Source organism: Myxocyprinus asiaticus, chromosome 11 (genome assembly GCF_019703515.2).
Source record: "Myxocyprinus asiaticus isolate MX2 ecotype Aquarium Trade chromosome 11, UBuf_Myxa_2, whole genome shotgun sequence".
NCBI lineage: Eukaryota > Metazoa > Chordata > Actinopteri > Cypriniformes > Catostomidae > Myxocyprinus > Myxocyprinus asiaticus.
Window position 1 is genome coordinate 7,541,040 of NC_059354.1, and position 27,627 is coordinate 7,568,666.

The 27,627-nt window shown below is 37.0% G+C and overlaps 1 protein-coding gene across 3 annotated transcripts in view; it reads right to left on the minus strand.

Annotated features, from left to right (window-relative positions):
• The window catches only part of LOC127448068 (polypeptide N-acetylgalactosaminyltransferase 13-like), a 132,408-nt gene that overhangs the window by 53,397 nt on the left and 51,384 nt on the right, over positions 1-27,627 (minus strand). For all 3 annotated transcript variants that reach the window (XM_051710349.1, XM_051710350.1, XM_051710348.1), the window contains 3 exons: positions 21,357-21,527; positions 20,463-20,580; positions 19,146-19,326 (listed from right to left, as the gene is read on the minus strand). In XM_051710349.1, the coding sequence (XP_051566309.1) occupies positions 19,146-19,326; positions 20,463-20,580; positions 21,357-21,527 (470 nt within the window). The remainder of the gene's footprint in view (positions 1-19,145; positions 19,327-20,462; positions 20,581-21,356; positions 21,528-27,627) is intronic.

The following is a 27,627-nucleotide window of genomic DNA, read 5'->3' on the forward strand; positions in this document are numbered from 1 at the left end:
AAGTGCAAAGACCCTATTGTTCTTCTAAGGATTATTATTAAGGCCCAAGCACTGAAAGTGCGGAGGCCCTATTGTTCTTCTAAGGATTATTATTATTAAGGCCCAAGCACTGAAAGTGCAGAGGCCCTGTTGTTCTACTAAGGATTATTATTATTAGGGCCCAAGCACTGAAAGTGCGGAGACCCTATTGTTCTTCTAAGGATTATTATTATTATTATTATTATTAGGGCCCAAGCACTTAAAGTGCAGAGGCCGTATTGTTCTTCTAAGGATTCTTCTTCTTATTCTTTTGAAGGTTTTCGGTACTTTCCAAGAATAATTTGGTACCAAATGTGGGCAACATCATGCCAAGACATTGACAATGCTAAATTGCGAACAGATTTTTGATATATTGAATGGTGTTGCCATGGTGATGCAATAAAATAACGTAAAAAAATGGGGAAAAAAGTGCATTGTGTGATTTATATAAAAATTGAGCCAAATGTTTGTCGGGCTGATAACATTGATGTGGCTATTGTAGGTCATGGTTGTAGCGCCACCAACTGGCGGAAGGAAGTGTGGAACTTTTAATAGACTTTGAAATATCCCTCTTATGTTTACCTGAATTGCTTAAATTTGTTTAGAATAATGTCAAGACAGTGCAAATGTAAAATTTTGAAGAGATTCTTGATATCTTAAATACTGTTGCCATGGCAATGCATTAAATGTTATTATTCCTTCATTTGTATATTCACATGTTTTTGAGGTAATTGTCATGCTTGAATTTTCATGATATTTTGCACACACATCAGAGTTCTCGGCCATTAGGCCTAGGCAAAAAACACATGGGAGTGACTGGGGAGCTCTGTAGCACCACCTTTTGACAAAAGTGGTGGGGTTAGTTTCCTATATGGTCACCACACTTGCTACATATAATGTACTCATCAAGCTGGACAACTTTCAAAATTACCTCTTGTGTTTACGTGAATTGCTTCAAAATTCTTTAGAATAATGTCAAGACACTGCTGATGCTAAACTGTAAAGGGATATTTTGATATCTTAAACACTGTTTCCATTGCAATTTGTTGTGCAAGTGACAGCAGTTTTTAAAGTGAAATAAAAAGCTACAGAAGTCTAAATTTATTGTAATGAAAATTTACTGCACAAGCTTTTTAGTTTTTATATAAATAAAATATAATACAAATATTATCTGAAATGTAAAAATACTAGAAAATCAAATCCATATGTCTAACCCAGTTCTGAGTGGCAATTAACTTTAATCAAACACAGTGCCATAAATGTCCAATAGAGGGCAGCCAAGCTCCATTGTTGGATGATTCCCAAAATACCACTTCTCAGTCCCTTCCAGGATTTTGCATGTCCTGTCTATAAGGCATCCCTCTTTCGTACATTATGTATATGAAGTATAACTACGTTCTTCAGTTAACTATATTTTAATTTCATGTGTTAAACATCTCCAGTTCTTGAGTTGGAGTTTCTATTTCACCTGATCTGTGTATGTTTTGATTGCCGATCCGACGCTGGAATGCGCTATTATGAATTTATGATAAATGTTCATTGTGGCTGTTATCAGTGTCGTTTAGTGTCAGCAGTTTTTCTGCAGCTCACGCTCTTTTCAGGGAAATAGAAAAGCAAAATATGTCCCCCATTGTGATGGCCTTCTCGGCCGTATTGTTTGTGTGCATGTAGAGCATGTGTTTTGTCTCTCTCTCTCTCTCTCTCTCTCTCTCTCTCTCTCTCTCTCTCTCTCTCTTAATCTCTCTCAGGTGTGGGGTATCCAGGTGAGCTGATTTTAATGTGTTCCATGGCTGGGTTGTGCGATTGGAGACAGGTGTTCGTGAGCTGTGCCATCTTGGTCACCGATGCTGTTGCGCAGATTCCCACTGCTGGAGCGGAGAGTTTGTGGTTGTCACTGTCTGAACTTTGGAGTTAGCTGTTTTTTCAAATACAGAATGGTCAATAAATGTGTCTGTGTTTCCGCGACTCTCGTCTTTTATTGCATTTTTATTTTTTTAAGTGTAACACCCATCCACTGACATACAGATGCAATCTTGGTTTATTACAATAAAAAGTTATACTTGGGTGAATTAGAAACCAGAACCTCTTAAAACTAGACGCAAAAAGTAACCACTAGACCAATCAGTCATGTTCTTGATTAAACTGTTGATCTATGTGTTCATCTACTGACTAACCAAATCCCAAGACTGATAGTGGCAGATGTAGAGATGAAATTACCATATAATGTAAAATATATATTTGAGCGCTTGAATAGGTCATTAAGAACGACTGTTTATCAAAATAGGTGATTTAAAGGAATCTCTTATTGTGTATAAAATAATTAATATTCATGAGTTCCGCAGCACTGCCACCCAAAGTACTGTTTTCCTAGAGTTTATTTTTATTTAAAACTAACTTTGTGTTAATGTCCCCTTTCAAATGGCTTATTCCAGCTTTTACAAAGTTGATAGGCCAACCAGATTTTATTAGCAGAATAACATTGAGTATGCATGCACTCTCCATCCATGGGTACACAATTTGGCCTGCATAATGTGAAGTTTATTCCAGATTGCCAGTTTTATGTCAAGCTAAGGAACATTTAGAATTTGTTTATGTGTTTAATAGACAATGTCTTGGTACTCTGGAGATTCTTTTTTTTTTTTTTTTTTTTTTTTTTTTTATGTTGGCAAATCAGTAGCAAAATTGTTACTATGTGGTTCCTGTGGAAATGCAGTTTCAGCAAAATTCCAGCAAATTCATGCATATTTATAATTTGATTGTGACTCCAATTAATGAACTAGTACTTGTTGCAATGAAGCTTGTTACCTTAATCCATAAGAACTACGCATTGGCACTTGCTTTGGTGTTGCCACCCCTCATGTTAAATAGTGCATAGTGCAAATATATGAACTCTAATTGTATTTGTTTGTATATGGCCATATACCAGATTTAAATATCAGACAATGTAAATATTGCAACAGGCCTAATTATTGAATCCTCATTTGTGTTTTTAGTTTACAGGTTTATTGTACATCTATTTTAACCTTAGATGAGTTTTCTTGCATTACCTAACTGCACCATAATTTGATGATGAAACTTTCGTTGTGGCAATGTAACTGATTATGATGTGACAACCGGAAAAGTGAAATTCCTATATTCGTAGCCACAACGTAACTTTGGAACTGTGCCAGCCGTCATTACCACATTGTGGCAACATCGAGGAACAATAGTTGTTTGTTGGTTACCAGTTGGTAATTTTAATTTAAATGATTATTCTATGGGCAGACATGCAGTAGTCTAACCTAATTTATGTCCTTATTTTCCCAACATAATTTAGAGGCTATTTAAACAGTTGTACGCATGAATACCAAATGCAGACTGAAAGTGAAAGTACTTAATTTGTTTTGAAAGAGAACAGAGAAAAAATGCAACAACAAAAGATATTGAGACCTATTGCCACATAACAACAACAAAATTACAAGGCCAAATGACTTCTGTGCTCATATTAAACTCTACTTAGACCAACTTAACACCTAATGCATTGAATTACATTTGTTAATTTAAAGTAATTTTAAGGATATGTAAAAATGGTAAATTACTTCATTACAATATAATCTTCAGATCTTCCTATTTTTAAATAAATAATTATATTAAATTATAGCAACTTAATCAGTTAGCAATAAAAAAAAAATTAACAATTAAAAATGAATATATATACTGTGTGTGTGTGTGTATATATATATATATATATATATATATATATATATATATATATATATATATATATATATATATATATGTGTGTGTGTGTGTGGCAGACCTCTGCCTTTCCTATGGAGGAAGCGGGAGCCGGATGAACAATACACGTAAGACTTTAATGCAACACTTTTCAGTGTACATCAAAAAATAAACATGCTTTTCAGCACAATAAACAAACACATTCAAGAACACTCAACAGCCTTGCTTTTCAGCCATCACCGTCATACAGCTCCGTGCGTCTCTCTCTCTCTCTCCCTGTCTGCTGCTGTCTTCTCTCCTTAAATACTCCCACCATTCCTCCCTGGATCGCGGGCCGGTGTGGCGCACAGGTGGAACTCATTTACCTCTTCTTTCTCCGGCCACGCTCTGCCCTGACACCGCTCGGCCACGCCCAGCTTGCCACATACCCCCATCGCCAAACTCAGGCTGGGGAGTCACCGGGCCTGTGACAATACTATAGTAAAATCAAGGTTATTATATGGAAACTACAGTATTACTATTGTAAAACAATGGTTAATTGTACCAAAACTATGATTTCTGCCAAGAAAACAATGTTGACAGCAGTCATTTTTACTTCAGTCATGGCTACTACAATATTACTATAGTAAAACCATGGCTACTATATGGCTACTACAGTATAACTGAATAAAACCATGGTTAATTTCCGTTAGTGTCCTTAACTAAAAAAAAAGTATAATAAAAAAATAAACAATTATTCTAATTACTAACTCAACATTTAACTTAATACCTGCATTTATGCTACATGTATCAACATAAAGTGCATTTCCTACTCAACTAAACATTTATTTAACATTCACAAGTTGTACATAACTATAGAAGGAATAACCTTGCTGTTAAAGTGGATGCTAGAAGGGATGTCATACCGCAACATGAATGTTTTAATCATATGCGGAAATCCCACATCTTCATTAACGGAGTAATGGCAACATAACTTTGGCAATGAACACCCTAAGCGCTTTAGTTCTTGCTAAATTGCGAACAGATTTTTTATATTTTGAATGGTGTCAACATGACGCATTATGGCTAAACAATGCGAAACAAGAAGTTCCTTATATCTTCTATGTGCATTGTATGATTATGATGAAAACTCAGCTGTTTGTTTGGTAAAGGGTGCTGATCACATTTATGTGGCTATTATGGATTACAGTCATAGTGCAACCAGCTGGCAGCAGGAAGTATGGTACTTTTAACAGACTTTGAAATAGCCCTCTTATGTTTACATGAATTGCTTCAAAATTCTTTAGAATAATGTCAAGATACTGCTTATGTAAATTTGTAAAGGGATATTTGATATCTTAAATACTGTTGCCATGGCAATGCATTAATTGTTATTATTCCTTTCTTCCTATATTTGGGTGTTTTTGAGGCACTTGGCATGCTTAAATTACATCAGAGTCGTTGTCCATTAGATCTGGGAAAAAGTTCACGCATGGGTGTGTGTGTGGGGGGTCTGTAGTGCCCCCTTTAAAATGGGTGTGTAAGATGGCCTCTGCAGCACCCCCATTTTCACCTACAGTCACCAAATTTGATATAGTTCTCAACAAGCCGGACAACTTTCATAATTATAGTCATTAGGTCCGCCCAACAGGAAGTCAGCCATTTTGGATTTTTTGAATATTGCAGTCTCTGAACATTTAAACACTCCTCCTAGGTGATTCATGAGACTGTTACCACATTTAGACAACATTATGCCAGACATTGTAGATGCTAAATTGCGAACAGTCTTTGATATATGGAACGGTGTTGCCATGGCAAAGCATTAAATGGCGGGAAGAGTCTCATATCTTCTACGTGCATTGAAAATACAGAGATATATATCGTGCATTGCCATTCAGACTAAAAAATACAGAGATATAAATTTTGGTCCATATCGCCCAGCCCTATTACAATGTAAATACTGTTAGCAGTTGGAGCCAGCAACTATTTTCATTTTCAACAAATATACTATATTTTTTCAGCCATAAATTATACAAGATAATTCCTCGGGATCACTCAAAAGAAACTGAGAAAGGCCAGCCCATGTAACTATGGAAACCTCACACTGTTGCCTACATGACCTGCCAGTCAAACCATTACTAGAGATCTATTGGCCGGATTGATCTAGGTAAATAGCCAATGTGCATTTGGTAATACCACAGTGTGTCTGATCTGTGTTGAATGAGAGCTCTGGCTGTGAATCACAGATTAAGGTGTGGGTGGGCTCAAAATACTTTGAAGAGTCCACAGAATAGTGACCCCACTGATTTTGATAGCATAAAAATTAATTAGTATCAATATTTTATTGAAATTAGACATTTTTGATTACATGATAACATAAAAATAGAGGATCAGTTGGTTTTTTCCCCATTTACCCCCTATTTCCGATGTTTTGGATAAAATGGTTGAGACCATTTTCATCAGTGAAACCTCACGTTAGGCTCGTTTGAGATGTCACATGCCTCACCTTGAAAGCAGATGAGACCAGGTTGGTGCAGGAGATCACTGGGATTGAGATTACTTTGGAAGTTAAGAATGTTTTATTTTTTTTAATGATAAACCTTTGGAAAAGAAAATCTGTTATGTCCTTAACCTATTTATTATGTTAAGTAAAAGGACTATTACCATAAATTAAGATGGTCAAAGAAGATACCACATTTTGGACATTTTAGTTTCAGCTCTATCAGTATCTTGATATGTTGGAGGGTGTAAGTAACACCAAGGCAACAAAGACTCTGGACTGCTGTAGAGCCTTAAACTTTTACCTATCTTAGGTACCCCTGCATCTACGGCTCTTGAATATTCGAATACCCCTTTGTACATAGTTATTTATATGTTTTTGTTTTTCTCTTTCTTTGCTTGTTTCTTTTTTTTTCTTTACTTGTGTTATGTGAACTGTTATAATAAAGCATTAAAAAAGAGAGAGCAGGCTGATGCAGTCAGGGGAGGAGTGAAATAAGAGCTGTCAAGTCAGACATTTCTCACTTCTCATAGTGGATTAGCCGCTACGAGATCAAAGGCATATATCGCATGATTCATATTCAAGTACTTTGTTGTTAATAAAGTGGATGCAATTTAAATTCTGTTGCTTTTAAATGAAAATAAATATGATGAACAAAACACTCAATGTACCTGTTATTTAATTATGGAAAATTATGGAATTTCCATAAATTTCTGTTGAATAAAGTATTTTAGATATTTCAGAAATATGATACCAATCACATATCCCATACAGAAATTAGAGATTAAAAAATCTAACATTTTAAAAGAGAACAAAACATCACGGTCGTTTAAGCCGTGTCGTTAGCAAGTCATTTCCCATCATGCTTGCAGTTCGCACAGTTCGGAAAAAGCAACTGCGCTGCCTGCCTGCTACAACTGCAGCCGCCTCGCGGGAGTATTTTTGACACATGAGATCATGTTATCACAGCAAGTCGGACAGATTTGTAACCGGCATGCACCTGTCCATGATCACTGGTGATCTGTTATGTGCAGAACTTGCTCATCTCAAACAAGCCTAAAGAAATGCATGCTGATTTTTCAATCATTGGATGGGATCATAAGCAGAGAACATGAAACATAAGTACAGTCGCTTACATGTTGCATGTTTTAAAAAATACACTCTTTTAACATTTTACAATATGCTTTCACTGTAATGTTCTAGTTGCAAAATAGACTGCAGAAGATGAAAGTTGAGTTTTTAAGGTTTAATTTGATACCAAGTATGTGAACATTGATGAAGTTTTTGATATAAAACAAAGCATTTGTTTTATAGCCACACTCATACGGCCCACCTGTTGGCCAGTGACAGTTAACAGGTTTAAAATGGGTGTGTAAGGGTGTTTTCACACTTGTCCTCTTTAAAAGATCCAAACTCAGACCCCTTTAAGTGGACCAAAAATTGGACAGAGTTAAAAAGGACCCAGTTCTCTTTGCATTCACACTGTTTTAAAGCTTGTAAGTGGGCTTAGATCTCTTTTTGGTCCACTTTACCAGTTACGGGGTCTCAGTCCTTTTTGCATTCACACTCTGTGTCATTTGTGGGACCAAGCCCACTTTAAAAAATATTGTATGTATTATAATTATTTAATGGCTATATTTAATGTTAAGAGTATAAATAGCTCTACATATTAACTTATAAACATGTTTAATGCTCTCAAATTGAATAAGCAGCATAAGAACATGTGTCTATATTCAATAAAACTTCATTTATTGATATTTGACATCAATTTTATGTAATTCTACATTATTACAAAGAAAAGTAATATAACAGAATTTAATGCATTGTATTTTTATATAAAAATACTGGATTTAGAGGCAAAATTCAGCATTCAATCATGGTCTTATTAATGAGAAACAATGAGATTAATCACAATTTGTTTAATTTACTGACAGCCTTGGGTTACTTCCATTCATAGATCGTAATTTCTTAAATTCCATGTGATTTTCAAGGCGTCCGGTTAAACCATCAAATCTTCATTTGCACAAAACACTAAAGAAAGACCTCTGAGTTTGTTTCGTGTGCAGTTTATAATAGTTTTAATATGCATCTCCCTCTGTCATATCCATAGAAACAAAGCAAGCATCTTGTCCCTTCTCTCCGGTGCTCACATTGTCATTTCCTGAGTACTGGAACCTGTCAGGGCCAAACATGTTTGGTATTATGAGAATGGGAAATTCAAGTGAGCCTGAAGTGCTTTTTGTTCACAATGCACATTATTAGCGAACTGAACCAAAGGCTGCAAGCAAACCGTACTCAGACCACTTCCTGAGATGGTCTTGGCTCGGTTCGCTTTTAAGGGGTCTGAGATCGTTTGGTGTGTTCACATATGGGCCAAAAATCCCCCGAACTGAGCTCAGACCCCTGAAATGGACCAAGTGTGAAAACACCCTAAGACTGCTTCTGTAGCACCCCATTTTCACCTACAGTCACCAAAATTGGTACATATATACCTCTTGTCAAGGCAGACAACTTTCATAATTATAGTCGTTAGGTCCGCCCAACACGTCGGCCGTTTTGGATTTTTGGATTACTGCAGTCTCTGAACTTTTAAATACTCCACCTAGGGGATTCATGAGACTTTCACCACATTTAGACAACATTTTGCCAAGACATTGAAGATGCTAAATTGTGAACATATTTTTGATATATCGAACGGTGTAGCCATGGTGAGGCAATACATTTATGGCAAAATAAGGGAAATAGTAAGTGTCTCATATCTTCTGTGTGCATTGACAGATTTAGATCAAACTTGAGCAGTATGTTTGGTCATGTCGGCTAATCGCATTCATGTGGCTATTGTGGGTCACAGTCATAGTGCCACCAACTAACAACAGGAAGTGTGACACTTTGTGTGACTTTGAAATAGTCCTCTTATATTGACCTTCTCAAATGCATGCGCCCACCATTCTAGAGCCACCAGGTGGTGATGGCGCCATATTGCTTGGGCCCGTCATTGCTGCTTGCATCTATAGTTGTTATTATTCCTTTCTTCCTATATTTGGGTGTTTTTTGAGGCACTTGGCATGCTTCAAATTTCATGAAATTTTGCACACACATCAGAGTCGTCAGCCATTAGGGGTGGGCAAAACTTGCGGGGGGTGTAAAATGGGCATGTAAGATGGCCTCTGTAGCACCCCCATTTTCACCTACAGTCACCAAACTTTGTACATATATAGTTCTCACCAAGCCAGATGACTTTCATAATTACAGTCATTAGCTACGCCCAACAGGAAGTCGGCCAATTTGGATTTTCTGAAAATCTCAAGCTCTGAACTTTTAACTACTCCTCCTAGGGGATTCATGTGACTGGCAACAAATTTGTGCAACATCATGCCAAGATATTGTAGATGCTAAATTGCGAACTGATTTTTGATATTTTGAATGATGTTACCATGACGAAGCAATAAATGTATGGCTAAAAATGTGAAACAGGAAGTTCCTTATATCATCTGTGTGAATTTTATGATTTTGATAAAAACTGTATGTTTGGTAATGGGGGCTGATCACATGGATGCGGTTATTATGGGTTACGGTCATAGCGCCATCACCTGGAAGCAGGAAGTGTGGCTCTTAAAACAGACTTTAAAATAGTCCTCTTATATTTTCTCTAATTGCTTCAAAATATTTTTAGAATTATGTCAATTGCCAAATGCATTTGTCCACCTTGCATGATTTTCCGAAAGCCACCAGGTGGAAATGGACCAGTTGTGCTTGGGCCCAACATCACTGCTCTCAGCTATATTTTTTATTATTATTATTATTTTATTTATATTTTCATTTGGAAAGTTGTGGAAATGTAATAGTGGCATTTTTCTCCTGATGTGGGAGTAAATGGGTAAGCAAAAATGATGTTTGTCGTGGTCACCCATTCACTCCCATTCACAGCTATCAAAGTTTACCCTGCAATCATTTACTTCTGCGCTCCAAACCCCAGAAGTGTGAAAAGGGTCCATTAGTGACAAACGAGTCTACTGTGAAACTAAAAACGTGATCTTGCTTGGCAGTGATATGGTACTCTCAATGTGGGTGCATGGATATACTATTAAGTGTTACCCATTTTCAATGGCCGAAAACTAAATGTGGGTCACATGGTATGAAGTATTTTCTTGTCCAACAAAACAAAGGTCTGAGGCCTGTTGCACGAAACCGTTTTCAGTGGCTACCCAGGTAAGTTTGAGTTCAGTCTCAAAAAGGTCGGTTTTTAATGGTGTTAATTGCCATTATAACACTACACAGCTAACCTTCTCTGGAGCAGGTTTTTGCTCTGCGTAACAAATCGCAGACAGATACTGAACGAATCAGCTGTGAGTGAAGTGACATCTCTGATGCAATAAAGTCACTCCCCCTGTATCTTTCGCTCCAAATTAAAGGGCACTTATATATTTAATGAATTTAGATTTATAAATTAAGTAAATTCAAATTTAATTCATTAGACCTATATATTAAGATATTATAAGAAGGGTTATTTGAGAGTTTGGCGAACCTTTTATGTTTTAAGCAGCACATAAAAAATGCATTACTGATTTTCTTGCATTTCTTTAAATACTCTACCTGTATGCAGTAATAGCAAAAACCTCTGGAAAAAATACTGTGTGTAAAAATTTTTGTAAGGTGATTCTCACACTTTAGAGACGAATTTATTGTGTGATGTATATAAAAACTTTTACATTTTAGGTAAATACACACACACACACATATATATGTATGTATATATTACACATTGGCTGTTCGTGGCAAACGTCACTCATTCATGTGCATGGGCTTCAGGGTTAATCACGAACTCAGGATCAAACTCTGAGTTGTTAATAGCGTGCATCTTCAGATCGCTGAACCTGATCTACCCGAGCTTCATGAAACAGGCCTCTGAAATCTCTAGTGTTGAAACTAGAAATGTACCTTTATTTGTTTATTTTAAAACAATAATGTCAAAATCTCAATTTTCGAGAGTCAAAATTTTTTTTCCGAATAAGGAACACATGTGGCTCTTAAATTAGTGCAATACATATATCTTGTTTTTGGATTTCTGAGATTTCCTTTTTGGATGTCCTATAGCTTGTTTTTGAATGCATCATTAAAGGTCCAAGCACCAAAGCTGAAACCATTTCCTTTAGTAGACAAATTTGTATTTCTTTTATTTGTCACCTATAGTGAGTTTAACATTATGTTTTTACCATTAAAATTAAACCATGTAATTTTGCAGTTCAAACTGGCAAGTAACTTTTATTTCACAACATTTGTTTTTAATTTTATTTTACATTCTACACTTGGTAAGTGTTTATGTCAAACCCTATGTGAAACTAAACCTGAACATATGCTTCCATACACTGTAGCTTTTTAATTAAACAATTGGACATTAAAGAGCTATCAGGTAAATAATGGCTGCTAATCTGTGCTGGGACTCACTCCAACTCCAATGACATCAGCCTCACTCATGAGGTCAGTAAGTTTATGAGGCAGCTACTCTGAACCAGTGTAACTCAGGGCTGAGCTTTAGTTACAGTAGTAGGATGTAGGAGGTAAAACCCATGACCTTGTTAAATTAATGTACACTGAAAGCAAATGTGGCATGAAAATTACCACAAAAAGGACAAAATATTTCCCCAGGAGCTTGGAGAGGAGCTTTTAAGCCCAACATTTTTTAACAATTACATCAATGAACTGGCAGCCAGTCTGGTGTGATCTGCAGCTCCTGGTCTCACTCTACACAACTCAGAAATCAAATGCCTGCTGTACGCAGATGGCCTGGTTCTGTGGGGTTGTCTCCCACTGATCAGGGTCTGCAACAGAACCTGGACCTGCTAGAGAAATACTGTCAGACCTGGAACCTGACAGTAAACCACAATAAAACTAAAATCATGACTTTACAGAAAAGATCTAGATCCCATGGAACACAGAGTATATTCACATTAGGAGCTAACAACATAACATTAATAACACTTAAATGATCTAAATCTAAAGTCCCCTTCACATTTCCTATGAAACCAAAGAACGAACAGGTGTGACGTCATTTAGAAAAAATCTGGCCAAAACAAAGGTGTTTTTGAGTTTGTTTCCATAGTTCATAACAGCTCGCCAGAACTTTTAGGAAAACTTCTTACCGGCTGCTAAACAAATTCTTACTACCATTGGTCCATGTCAATGGTAGGTGTGACCTGAAGCTCCACCTAGTTTGAGGTTGAAAGCTATTTCCTGTTCAGTCAGTTAACATCAACATAAACACACAGGCATGCAGAATTATTAGCGAGCTGGTGCAGAACTACCTACATCTGCGTGATCGTTCACGTAGACACATTTTCCAAGAACATGTCATGCGATTATTATTATTATTATTATTATTATTATTATTATTATTATTATTATTATTATTGTTTTTTGTTTAACTAGTCTACAAAAGGAATCAACTCTACAAAAATCCTTTTAAGAGCACATTCACTCTGTTGCCTGATATGTTGCTTCACTCATGTGCAGTAGAAAGCCATTCACATATCTGGCCATAGTTAGATATGCCTATCATCATTCTTTGTCTGTATTCTACCTATTAACACACTTTTATACAACCCATCAATGCAGTAGTATCAGTGTCATCATAAATTATAATAACAGCATAATTGGAGCATATTATGGCAGCGTATAGCATGTTAGCACATTAGCGCCATGAATGCACAAGGTAACAAATTACACATTATCTACTGTATATACTGTATATTACTTTAAATCATCATAAGGTGGTTAAACCAGCTTCTTTAACCTCCTGAGACCCCCGGGAGACTGCTGTGTGCATTTTCCATTTCCCTTTTTGATTTGTAACTAGTAGCACTTAATAAGCAAGAAAAAAAAAAAGAAAAAAAAAAAGAACATTCTAGGGCAAATAGTTTTCCTAAACATTGATGTCCACATATGTGGACAGTGGGAATATGTTGTGAAATTTTAAATAATACCAAGATATAGAAAGTCAACTTTTTGTCAAGTTTATGTGTCCAGGAGTGTTGGTTTTTCATGTTTTTGAGACGCTATAGACAAATTTGCTAATTTTCTATAAAGCTGAATAAATAATTCTGATTAAAAGTAATGGCCAGCATCATCAAATCACTGCCAACCATGTTAAAATAAATTGTAGCATTATAAAATTCTGAATCTATGTACTGATTATCATTGTCCCATGTCTGCCAAACATGTTGAGTGGTCCAAACATCATCTGCAACTTGAAACTAAACTTTTGGTCAGATTTTAGAAGTGAATGCACTTGGCTGCATAGAAAGCCATAAGATGCACCCTTGCTCCCTATTTAGTGAATGACTTAACCTCCAGTGTGCTGTCTGTCTGCACTGATCTTAGAACAGTTAGAAATGCACCTTATTTTCATCCTAACTCCATATAAATCCTCTGAAAGCAGCTTTTGCATAAATACATTTATTCTCAATGTGAAAATGCATAGTAAATATAGGAATGCATTTACTAATGTCAATGAATAAAACCGTATTGTACAGTGAAAACAAAATTAAATATAACAATTTATATTAAAATTAAGCTAAATTACCCACAGATGTGTTCATATTGAAAATGATTCAAAATAACTAACATGTTTTTTTCAACTTTCCATTTTCCACATATGTGGACATATTTATCAGCATGCTGAAGCATGGAAAATGTATGGAATTTTTAAAAGCGGCATATCAAACTAAACTAGAGATGCTAATTTTTACAACCAAACAGGTTTCAATAAAAAAATTAAAGAGGTTTCTTACTACAGGCACTTTTGTTGGCGCTGCGTCCATAGTACCACTTACGGAAATCGACGTCATGCTGTTGTTTCACGTGATGCGGTGGACCAGAAGTTTAAACTTTAAATTACAGTGTAGAGTCTTGCGAACAGTATTCAGTTGGTTTTAATTCACTTAAATTATGTATTGCATGTAGCAAAGCCAAAATACAACATCCACACCTGGATGCAGGGTCGCATGAGGTTAAGTAATCCTGTGTGAATTATACTCATAGAATGAGGCATCATGTCAGTGATAACTCATTTTAATGTCATATTAGATGATGGTTAACATGAAGTCAAGTCCTCATATTTAATAATAATTTTTTTTAAATTTTTAAAAAAAATTTTTTTTTTACTTATTCATTACACGTGACACATGTCCAGGCCATAATAAACACGGGAGCGGATTTTTTACCGAGAATGAAGAATTCAACCACAAGCAGTGAACCAGGCTTGCAAGTGATATGGGCAAGCTGCTGTATTTCTTTGCATCACCTGAAAACGCTTACTTTAATCTGAACCAGTTTCAAAAGTGAAACTGCCCGAGAGAGACCCAGCGTGTGCGTGATAAATTAATTATATTAAGCACAACACTGACACCGGTTCAGAACTTTATGAGCAAACATCAGGCGCACAATAAACGAATCAAACATGTTTTTAATTTAAACTGCAGATCAAAGCGATAACTTGTCAGCTCATTGTTCATTGTGCAGAAACTAACGCTAACAATAAAATCAAAGTCATTTAACAATTTAAATTTGCAATTGTCATTTATCATAATATTTTGAGAATAAAGTAAAAATTACGAGAATAAAGTCTAAGCATTATGAGATTAAAGTCGGAATATTTTGAGAATAAATCGAAAGGAAAATAACATCAAAGTCATGTGGTGGACAATAGTAAAGTGAAACGTCTGGGTCTTTACATATAACATCACTAACCATGGAGATAACTTGACTATGCAACCGAGCTGAAGTTGTGGGAAGTTTTTGCAAGCTCTCTGTTCATGTATGAGGTGTGCATTAGTACAGGAGTTTTCAACATGTGGGCGCCTGTCAAGGGAGGCACAAGGTATAGGCTCACACTCAAATGAAGCAAAAAATAATTAGAACTGCTGTGAATTATACAGATATTGTACATAGTAACATCTCCTCAGTTATAGTATTGTTTTAAGAACAAAAACCAACATAAAAGCAGACCAAGCATCACCCATGAGCTGGACTGCTTGAACATCAGTCTGGTTCTTTCTCCTGAATAAATTTAATTTCCTACATAACCGCTGCAGTGTCTAGAAACTAATAATAAATCTGTGCTGATGCGCCAAAAGACCAAGGATTTCTTTATTGCTAAATCCTATTCTAAATATGATTACATCCTCCACATCCATCTCTTGCATTAATGAAGCTGCTGGCTCGGCATCCGTTTTATCGTTGTGATAATGAAGCTCTGTTTGGCCTAATATTTCGATTTTTTTTCTAAATCACAATATACTACTTTATTCTCACAATGCTATGACTTTATTCTTGTAATTTTTACTTTTTTACTTTATAACTGCAGCCTGTGCCAGCCAAACATCATTTCAGTCTACTACGATGGACTTCAGAGGATGAACTGATGCCAATTCCAACAGTAAGACATGGGATACTGCATGTGCCACTGCCTGAAACTTGGACTTAGGATGGACCTCACCTCACCGAAATGACCTGCCTTTTGAACTGCAATGTAACTCATTGATCTCTGCCTGCATCACCTTGGTCTAATGATGGACAACACTCTTAAAATGGAATATATAGACTATCAATTAATTGCCAACAAAAGCCTTCATCAGCCAACTAACAAAGGACAATGCATCTATGTGAACTTCTGCAGTTAATCTAGGATGAACTTCAAAGTCATTACTATTTAATCGTACAGTTCATACAAAATCTTTGTTTAAACACTGGCCATTAACATTTACTTAGTTTACTCATTTTAAATCATGACTTGCACTACACACAAAAAAACTCATATAGGCATTATATTCATGATGTTTAGCCAGACTGGTACTGGCCACCACAGTGAGCCTGGTTTCTCCCAGGGATATTTTTATCCATTAAACAACATCTTATGGAGTTTTGTGTTCCTTGCCACAGTCGCCTTTGGCTTGCTCAATGGGGTTCTAAATACAATTATTACTTACTTAATTACTTACTTAATGTTTATTTTTATACACAATTTACAATCATATTTAATCAAACTACACAATAATGACTCTAAGACTTTATAGATATTACAGTTTCATTTTCTGTTAAAGCAAAGCTGCTTTGAATCAATGTGTGTTGTGAAAAGCGCTATACAAAAAAAAAAAAAAAAGACTTCATTTACTGTATGTACGTTGTCTTGCAATCTCTTAGTTTTTTTTTTTTTAGTTATTCTGTTCCAAAATTAGTGAGCTATGTACCTCGATGTCTCCTGCCCACATAGGCAGCTGTCTTCTATAGCAGCATCCTACCTGAAATGATGCCTCATAAGAGAGCGATTTGGAATTCTCTACATAGGTGGCAGCTCTGCGCATCATTCAAATAGTGCTCCTCACTTGCAGCGCACGTGAGACTCAACTCACAGCTGAATTCAATACATGACGCAAGAGAAATGATGCAATCCTCTAATGAGCAAAAATATGCACAGCACACACAAATTTTGGGTAAAATAGTCTGTTTTGTGTCATATTAAACTGTTATTTACCTATAATTTTCTGTAGTGAAAGGTTTCTAAGTATATTTATAATCTAAAGTTCTCTCGCTTCTTCCGTCATCTTGGAACTATTTTTCCACCGAGCTCATCACGGTGCATTCTGGGATCCCCTACCCGGGTAAGGATACATCCGATGCTACCTTAGAATTTGGCCAAACTGAGATATCTTAAGAGGCAGCATAATTAAGATGCCTACCTTTTGGAACAGCCTTCCCGTTGGGAGCGTGCCTATGATGTCTTAAAATGTTGCCTCTGGAGGATGCTCACTAGGTTTTGGAACAGACCCTGTATGTAGCATAAACATATGTATAAAATCATGATCACACATGAGATGAGGACTCTAGTCATATCAATAATATTATAAAAGCTGTTTTATTCTACATGGGGCAGGGGCGCCCTCATGGGAGCTGCCATTTTGGAATCACATGACCAACTGAATACTACCTGCTTGATCTCAGTAACCGTCTTGTCATTGGACACTTTCACTCTTCAATTAAATTAATCATGGCTGATTGTGAATACTGAATTTCTACAATGGCATCTGTAACTGAAAACTATTGATTTTGAATTTTGCTGCATCCACACCCCTAGGTGTCAGTGTAAGTCCAAGATTACACAAACAACCTTTAGCATTAGTAACATGTGAAAATGTGCCTTACAGTGGAGACATATGAAGAAAGAGTTGCCAAAATTAGAAACCTACGTATATAAAGTTCAGTATGTTTTATTGGTCATCAGGCTTTATTTTATGATATATGCTGCGAATGAGCATGAGCATTTTTTTTTCAGAGGACTTTAAGTAACTAGGAATGGGTAAAACCATTATTTTGACACCAACGACAAGGTAAGTGACAATACAAGCAAGTTCAGACATTACAGTAATAAATATAAACACAAAGCGGACTGTAGCAAAATAGCATAATCCTTCCTTTTAATCTCACTATTAAGGTCTATTTTTGATGCATTGTGACATAAATCGTAAATTAGGGCATTTTATGTTTTTGATTAATATAGGTGTAAATAAGTGTATTGCAAAAAATATCTAAGTTAAAATAAAAATTATTTGGAAGTATTGCATGAAAGTTGCAGTTTTTTATTAATGTTGTCATAACTGTATTTCAGTTATTTATAATCCATTTATAAATTATGTATCAGTCATCAATGAACCCCTTTATAAACCTGTAACTAAGGGGTGTTGTCATAATATCATTGTTTTACTTCTTAAAATTATTGTATAGTTTTCTCTTTATATGTTACTAATTTTTTAGCCCAGAGCTGTATCTGTGAGGACTAACACACAGAGACCTCAACAATGGACCAGGAGGTCAAATGATAAGATAATTACAGTCCTTCACAACAGCCATGACCACAGATGAAAATTAACATGCTGTTCATAGACAACACTGCATCAGTGTGCAGCAGTCCAGCAGACAGCCATAACTCACACAGACACTAACTGGAGAGAACACAGACACTGCTCACAACCACTCCACTTCACTTTAACCCTATAACTTACTTTGTATTAAAAAGAATCAGTAGTAGATTGTGTGTATTCACTGGATTTCAAGAAACTGGACAAAAATGTGTGCTTGAAATAGTCATAACAGCCATCAAAGCTCAAAACTGTATAATAATAGTGCAAAACTACAGATTGTTTTTTTCAGAATCAACTAGACATGGGTTGTCTAAACAGCTAGTCAGTTTTAAGGCAGCCCCATATAATTAGGCTGGTTTAGGTTTATGCTACCAGATCACATGCAAGTGCTGCCCCTCAATAGGATAACTGACAGATATTCAGCAAATAAATATGCTCAATATCTATAACCTTTTACTGCACACAACCATCATATTCCACACAAAAAATAAAATAAATTAAACTGAAAGTTACAGATTATGCATAATAATGGGGGCATTGCTTAAGCAGTCTAAAATCTATTGTTGAAGGTTGAATATTTTACAAAAACGCTGCTTTAATGGGGATGAATTTAGAGATGTACCTTCTCAGAGAGGATCTGAGACCATCTTGACAGTTTCTGTTAGCATGCAAAAGCCCATCCACTTAGGCAGGAAGATCCGTCTAACTATGTTGCGTCAAACCAGCCAATCAGAAAAATATGATTTTCAGTTTTGTGTGCAATATGCATCAGACGGTTAGACTGTGGGAGACTATCAGCCTGCTAAACCATGTGTGTTTATAAATTCATCCACTTTAAACCACTGCCCCTAAAATATTTAAGCTAAAAAAAATTGCTAAAAAAATCAGATAAACTCACTTGTTGGCTAGTCAGATATTGGACAACTAAGTCAAAAAGTGGATCATTCTGACCAATCGCTATTCTAATATCACAGGCCATTTCATTGACAGCATTAGTGACAGATTTCCTAAAGCATTACCTGGTGAGATGATGTAGAAAAAATCTTTGAACTCATCCATCCAGACTTCAGCCAATCGTCTGTTGTTCTTGTTGATCACCTGACCAGTTCCACCAGGGAAGCTGTAGGGTGTGGCTTTCCGGAATACATGTCCAACATGAGAACATGTGACTATCTCTAAAAATCCACCACACTGCCAGATCTATTTTTAAACACATTCACACAACAAATACAATCAGAATCGACAATGATCTATAAAACAAGTCCACATACTACAGATCAGCGGTTATCAACTGGTTCTGCTTCAGCACCCAGATTTTACATTGATAAAAAGAGATAAAAACAAAAAGGTCTTAAAATCAACCTAGTCTCATAAAACAAACGTTACTATAATTGCACAAACTATCTTTTACGTGCCGCATTCTACGTATAGCAGCAGTTTCCTAATGAAATTAACACTAGAGGTGCTACAACAATTGAGCATTAAATTCACTTTCACACAAATCACAACTACAATGGCTGATAATGAATTTATAAACACTTTACTCTTAACGCATCATTTGAAAAATGATACAATTTTAATGCTTGTATTACAGACCAACCTACATTTACACACTTATTCCAATGTGATTAGCTTGCGTGGTAGCAAAGCTTGAGCCCACCCAAACACGCAAGCTGAGACGTGAAACGAAAGTGTCATAGAAACGACAAAAAATGACATTGTTGCTTCAGAAAGTTAGCTTTTCATGTCGCATTTGCTTTTTCCACACTATTGGTTAAGTTTAGGTGTTGGTTTAAGGTGAGAATCTATGTTTTGTTCACCTCTCAATTGCCTTTTTTGCTATTGGTTAGGTTTTTACTCATTGAAACCTATATCTAATATTCACCTTAAATGAATTACGTCACCATTTCACTTGCTTTTGGTGCCCCCCACTGGACATTTCACAAGGAAACTGCAGCAAAACATGCAATTAAGGACGTCATTTTGTTTTACAAAAATGTCGCCACTGTCACATAATGCAAATCAAGCATTTAATGTATTAATCTTAGAGTGAACTGCATAACAATGTGCAAAATTATGTACATGACAACGGCTGAACAGGACCAATTTTATAAATGGATAAACAACAGCAGAAGGACTATTTGCAGTATTTATAGATTAAATAGAGCATTTGCTTTCTAAATGTCCCATTAGTTGAGAACAACCACTATAGAATTCTATCATGTGGCGTTGTAGAGTATGTTTGACCAATTTCTGTACAGTTAGTTCATTTCTGAACTGCACTATTTAATGGCAAAGCAGAAAATTGACATTGTTTGGAATATTGAATCTCTCACCCTGAAGGACATCTCCAGATTTTCTCCTCCCCATATGTCCATGCCTGAGTCATACGTGCCAATCTCTTCAAAATACGTGCGGTCAATAGAGAACAAACCTCCAGCCATTGTGGGCGTTCTGTTAGAAAGTAAAAAAAAAAAGAAAAATGGCATTAAAACATGACTTTGCACATTAAAAACAGCTCACATAATTCATATATCTATGACAAGTGACATGCTTTTTTTATTTGTAATTTTTTCATTTTCCTTTTCTGTTCCAAGGAAGAAAGAAAGTCAAATTGGTTAAGAGCAAATAATGACAGATTTTCCATTTTAAGGATGAAATGGGTAGCTCAGCGAATATTGACACTGACTACCACCCCTGGAGTCATGAGTTTGAATCCAGGGTGTGCTGAATGACTCCAGCCAGGTCTCCTAAGCAACCAAATTGGCCTAGTTGCTAGGGAGGGTAGAGTCAAATGGGGTAACCTCCTCGTGGTCGCGATTAGTGATTCTCGCTCTTAATGGGGCGCATGGTAAGTTCGCGGATCGCGGAGAATAGCATGAGCATGAGCATCCACATGCTGTGAGTCTCCGCGGTGTCATGCACCGCAAGCCACGTGATAAGATGCGTGGATTGACTGTCTCAGAAGCGGAGGCAACTGAGACATGTCCTCCGCCACCCGGATTGAGGTGAGTAATCACGCCACCAGGAGGACCTAATAAGCAGTGGGAATTGGGCATGCCAAATTGGGGAGAAACGGGGAGAAAAAATGAATACATTTAAAAAAAGAATCCGCTATGGCAACATTTTCGTCATGAGACTGACCTGCCATTGGATGTGTCATTTGTGAAAGACTACATGCTTCTGATTTGAGGGTCAGTTTTGAATTAACACTTGATGCTGGATTATACCTGACAGGGAGGGTACGATCTCCTTTGCGCCGGTCCATCTCTCTCTGAGGAACCGGATACCATCTGAAGTTCAGTTTCCAGTTGAAACCGCCATAGGTCATATCAGAGCCGGCCATGTACTCAAATGACTCATCACTGATGACATCAATGATAGGGCAGACCACAGCTCTCCTACAATAACAAACCCAAAAAACACAGTCACCTTCAGCCCAGCAACGCAGTGAAACATACATAGTTATATCCAAACAGTAAATCCAAAATTGCCGAGCCTGAGACGGAATTGTCCGAACTTGAAAATATGTAAAAGGCATGACAATGACATATTGATGATGCAAGCAAGAATCCGCTATGGCGGGGGCCTAGGTAGCTCAACAGGAATAAAGATATTACTTTTTCATTTTAACATATGAAATAATATTGACAAACAAAGCACTGCATTTACTAGCATACTAGATGCAATGACAAACTAGACCCAAACCAAAAACTGGGGAAAGAGTTAATTAAAAAAATAATGTAAACACTTGTCATGTCTCTATGGAGTACATCTGTGTACAGGTTATGTTTAAATACTGTGTCTCTGAATGTCCCAAACAGCACCATCATGCTGTGTATGCAGTGAGGCTGACACACCAAACCAATCAAGCAAGTTTTGAGGGAAGGTAGTGAACTATCCAAACGACCCCAAAGCATTTGGGCACTTATGCCAAGAATAAAATGTATGAATTTCACCCCATTAGATAACAGAATATCAGTGTAAGTATAAATTGCAAACAAATGCTGCTAGAGCTTTTCTCAAACAGATAGTCCTGTCCAAAGCTCATGCATTGGTTGAGCATGTTGCTGTGTCTGGCTGGACTGGACGCTACAAAAAACAAAGCAATGTCACAGAGACATTTTGACGCCGATACTGATCTCCGATTTTTTTTAACACTAAGATCGGCTGATATCGATTTTTTTAAAGTGCCCTTTGCCACACTTTTGCAAGTTATATGCTGCAGTTATGTTTATGCACCACAGTAAAATTACAGTAACACTTTACAAAAAGGTTCCATTTGTTAACATTTTTTAACAACATTACTGTAGTTAACATTAACTAATTAACTTAATGTTAGTTACAATGTATACTAATACATTTTTAAAATCAAAAGTTGTATTAGTTAATGCACTATGAACTAACACAAACTAACAATGAACAATTGTATTTTTATTAACTAACATTATGATTAATAAATGCTGTAAAAATATATTGTTTATTTTTTGTTCATGATACTTAATGCATTAACTAATGTTAAAGAAATGAAAACGTTTTATTAAGTGTTACCAAAATTACATTAATTGTGAATTGCTAATATTTATTTGTATTGAAAACAGTTATTAATAGTTCTCTTATCAATATCAAAAGGTCATTGTGACATACTGGCAACCAGTAAAAACCATGAGAGCATCACACACAGCAGAGATACTTTCAAAAATAATCAAAATATATCTATTGCAAGCTCTAAAACTGCTCCAGTGAGAAATCATTAATATCTATGATTTGTTTACTGTCTTTGGTGTCTTGTTGGAACACAAATCACTAATTATTAAGCAAATGTGTGAAGACGCGGTGCCGTTATTGAAGGTTAAACAGTTGCATCTGTTATTAGTGGTATTGTGACCAACATTAATCTGATTTAAATGGGGATCCTCACAGAATAGCACTGAGATGAGTGACTGATGATGAGATATTAAGAGCACCTGGAGAGCCGCATGTTTGATTGACAGAGAGCGCTCATGTTGAGAGTGAAGCTAAAAGTGCACATGATCGCTCAAACAGTCTCTATCGCTCAAAACAACATCTGATTATCATGACTCACGTTACATCACGTGTACTCAGATTTGTATTTACATGATTATTTGTTGTTTAATTTGTTTTTATACCCGTTAGCAGCCTCTTCATTTTCTTCCTGCTCACTGTGCTATGAGTCAGAATAACTACTGTAGAACATGGTTAACCTACTATTCATACATGTGTAATTCTTACACATTTTTAAAAACAAAACGGCATATTCATGTGAATTACATCATGTATGAAAGTTTAAATTCGTGAATGCTTAGAATTACCAAAAATTCACCCTCCAAAGGTCACTCTGTCATGCTTCAAGGGCTGAGCAAGCACTCATTTATTAGAGTAGCAGTGTATGTGTGATTCCCTGCATGCTGCAAAAATGATCGGCCTTAAATCTAAGACAAACAGCGGGATCGTGCACCTCTAGTGTTTACAGTTTTTGAGGAAATCAATCTTCAATTGGTTTACTTATAGTTGAATCTGCATGTAAGAATGGGATATTATGGTTTATTCTGGCTTATAACTGCATTAGCCCCATTACATGACTTCTGGATGCAGCAAGGAGACACAGGGTGCCCGGGCAGCAAAAAAAACGCAAGTCCTAGAGACACCAAATATGGCAGGATGATCTCAAAACTCCTCCCAATATTCAGGTGTACACACACACAAACAAAAACACACACACACACACACACACACACACATTCAACCTTAGATGTTGCTGTAACACTCATTTTTACGTTTAGCAAAACAAAACATCTCCTTCTGCATTTTTATCATCTAGAGACCCCAATGACAAAAATAGATTAATACTTATCAATACAGATTGATAAGTGAATTGGGCAATAGACAAACAAATTATTTGCTTTAATCTTCTAAATGATTTGAGGGATCAAAATTATTTTGATCACTTTTTGTCATGAGAGTTTCTTGATGATACATGCAAAATTTTATGCAAATTGGACAAACAGTCTAGGTGGAGTAAAAAAAAATAAAATAAAAAAAAAGTAGCACAAGGAATAACTACAAAGAAACTTTAAATAGAGTATTTAGTAATGACATAACTTTGCCCCTGACAGATCTGTTCTTTCAAATCTGGAAGTTTTGCTAATTTTCTCCACTTTTCCAAACTGTTTAGATCCCGATAATTGCAGCTTATGGCTATATTTTGTTTTGAGATAATTTCATTGTTTTAAATCATTAACATAAAAAATGCCATAATGCTAGGAGTGGTAGCCAAGGCTTTGCTATTTGGTTGAAAAGTGTTTTTAATGCATTGCTTGGCAATTGCTATTGTGTTTTGTGTGGCTGCTTACTGGCCCAAGACAAAAGAGTTCACCCTCAAGTTTCTAAGCTATTCTGGTCTGTATGGCTCAGGTCTCTCCTTTAATAGCTGGGTTTCCATCCACATATTTTTATGCTCCTTTTAGGATATAGCATAAAAACTGCTGGATGAAAAAAAAAAAAAGATGCGAATAAAATCTCCAAAATGTGCATAAAAAACATGTACGCTCATTTGAGGTGGATGCATTTTTTTATTCGATAAGAAGAAATGTGCATCAACTATGATGGAAACACATTTACTGAATCGCATCTGAATTGTTGCTCTGGTCATCCCTAAATAACGGTGTCTAGAAAATCCAAAGCCTGCGAAGAGTTTGCAAAGCAAATAAGTTGAATACAAACTTGAACTGTACCGAAGAGCAGGTTTATTGACCGTTTTGAAAAATATCTTATAGATCCACACAGTAAAGTAATAAGGATAGATGAATGCACACACACATAGTGCTCCCAGAACTGTGTGACATGCTGATGCTCCCAGACATGAGACAAAGCTCATTACAGTGCTCTTTGTGTTCTAAACCACAAGTATTTTATTAATTAAAGAATCACAGTGGCTATAATTTTTCCGGAAGTGACAACTTTGTTCTTTTGAACACATGGGATGGAAACACAGCTTACTCTCAGCTCAATAGCAGGATGCTAATAATATAAACACCTCCATCTTCAGCTGTGCAAGACTAATTCTGATCAATGCAAACTTAATACAGGAACCATATTATGCTACATACATCCAAATGAACAATCCAAGCCTCACTGCTCAAAGATTCAGAGAGGTAAATGCATGTCTGAAAAGTATACAACACACAGAAAAGGCTCTTCATGGAGAGCTTTCCTGTGTCAAACACAGAAGTACACCTGAGCATGAGAGTGAGTAAGCTTGTAACAATGTGTGTGTGTCTGTGTGTGTGTGTGTGTGTGTGTGTGGGGGGGGGGGGGGGGCAGGTTTAAGCGGTTTACGAGGACTTTTTTTAGGTTACAAACTGGTAATTACAAGGGTATTATGCTATAAATGTGGTTTATGAGGACATTTCTAGTGTCCCTATAATCCAAATCGCTAAAAAAACATACTAAACTATGTTTTATTGAAAATGTAAAAATGCAGAATGTTTTTTGTGAGGGTTAGGTTTAGGGGTAGGGTTAGGTTAGAGTATAATATCTATAGTTCGTACAGTATAAAAATCAATATGCCTATGGAGAGTCCTCATAATGATAGCTGCACCAACATGTGTGTGTGTGTGTGTGTGTGTGTGTGTTAGTAAAAGGATATTTTAAGTAATGCAATTCTAGATTCTCTACCTGAATGTGTGTGAATGTAATAAAGATCACTTTACAAATGGAGGGCAAATCACACTTACTGATGGATAACAGGATTATTCTCTGAGAAAACTTGAACCAAAGCAGGTAAATAATCAGAGGTGTATAGTAACGAAGGGGGAAAAAAGCTTGTTACTATAGTTTTTGGAATATTTCTACTTTACTCTAGTTAATTCTTACTCCCTGAATGCATTTTTGACAAATGTATCTTCTAAAATTCAAACAGAAAATAAATGTACATTACTTTAAGAACACATTTAATTGCATGGATTCATTTTATAGAAAACACTTGAGATCAATTCTGAGATTCTAAGTTTTAGACAGTGATGTCTAAAACCATGTCACAGCCACGCCTGAGTCTACTCCACGCCATGTCACACCCACGCCTGAGTCTGCTCCACGCCATGTCACAGCCACACCTGAGTCTGCTCCATGCCATGTCACAGCCACACCCGAGTCTGCTCCACGCCTGCCACAGCCACCGAGCAAATGCCCACGCCTGCCACGGCCACTGAGCCAACACCCACGCCTGCCACGGCTACCGAGCCTGAAGCCTCGTCCGTCCCAGAGCCAGCATTGCCAGCCTCGTCCGTCCCAGAACCAGCGTTGCCAGCCTCGTCTGTCCCAGAGCCAGCGTTCCTGAGGAGGAGAAGAAGGGCTTCTGCTCTCAAGTCTCTGCCCATGCTCACGACCACGGAGGTCGTTCCCAAGTCTCTGCCCATGCTCACGACCACGGAGGTCGTTCCCAAGTCTCTGCCCATGTTCACGACCACAGAGGTTGTTACCAAGTCCAAGAGGCTGCGTTCATTGTGACCGGGGACTTTAACAAAGCCAATTTTAAATCAATTGCACCAAAATACCACCAACACATCAGTTTTAACACACGAGGGGACCGGGTTTTGGACCATTGCTACTCTCCCTTCCGGGATGGCTACAAATCCCTCTCCCGCCCACCATTCGGCAAATCGGACCACTCTTCCATTCTGCTTCTGCCTGCTTACAGGCAGAAACTGAAACAGGAAGCACCCACCCACAGAACGATCCAGTGTTGGTCGGACCAATCAGACTCTACGCTACAAGACTGTTTTGATTACGCAGACTGGGAAATGTTCCGGTCCGCCTCTGATGACGACATCGAGGTTTACGCTGATAGAGTAACATGTTTCATCAGAAAGTGCGTAGAGGATGTTGTTCCGTCCAAAACAATACGGATCTACCCGAACCAGAAACCTTAGATTGATAGCAATGTTCGTGCGGCACTTAATGCGCGGACCTCCGCTTTGAATTCCGGGAATGCGGAGGAGCATAAACAAGCCAGTTATGCCCTCCGAAACAGCCAAACGCCAGTACAGGAACAAGACTGAAGGACAGTTTAACACCACCAACTCTAGAAGCATGTGGCAGGGAATTAATATCATCACGGACTTTAAAGGGAATAAAAACTCCGCCATGAACACCACTGCCTCTGTCCCGGATGAGCTAAATACTTTTTATGCTCATTTCGAGGGAAATAACACTGCCCTCGCAGAGAGAGCTCCCGCGGCCAAACCTACAGAGGTTAGTTCACTCTCCGTCTCTGTAGCGGATGTAACCCGATCCTTCCGATGGGTGAATATCCATAAAGCCGCGGGTCCAGACGGCATTCCAGGCCGCATCATCAGAGCGTGCGCGAACCAACTGGCTGGTGTTTTTATGGACATATTCAACCTTTCCCTCTCTTTGTCTGTAGTCCCCACATGCTTTAAAATGTCCACCATTGTGCCTGTACCAAAGCAATCCAAAATC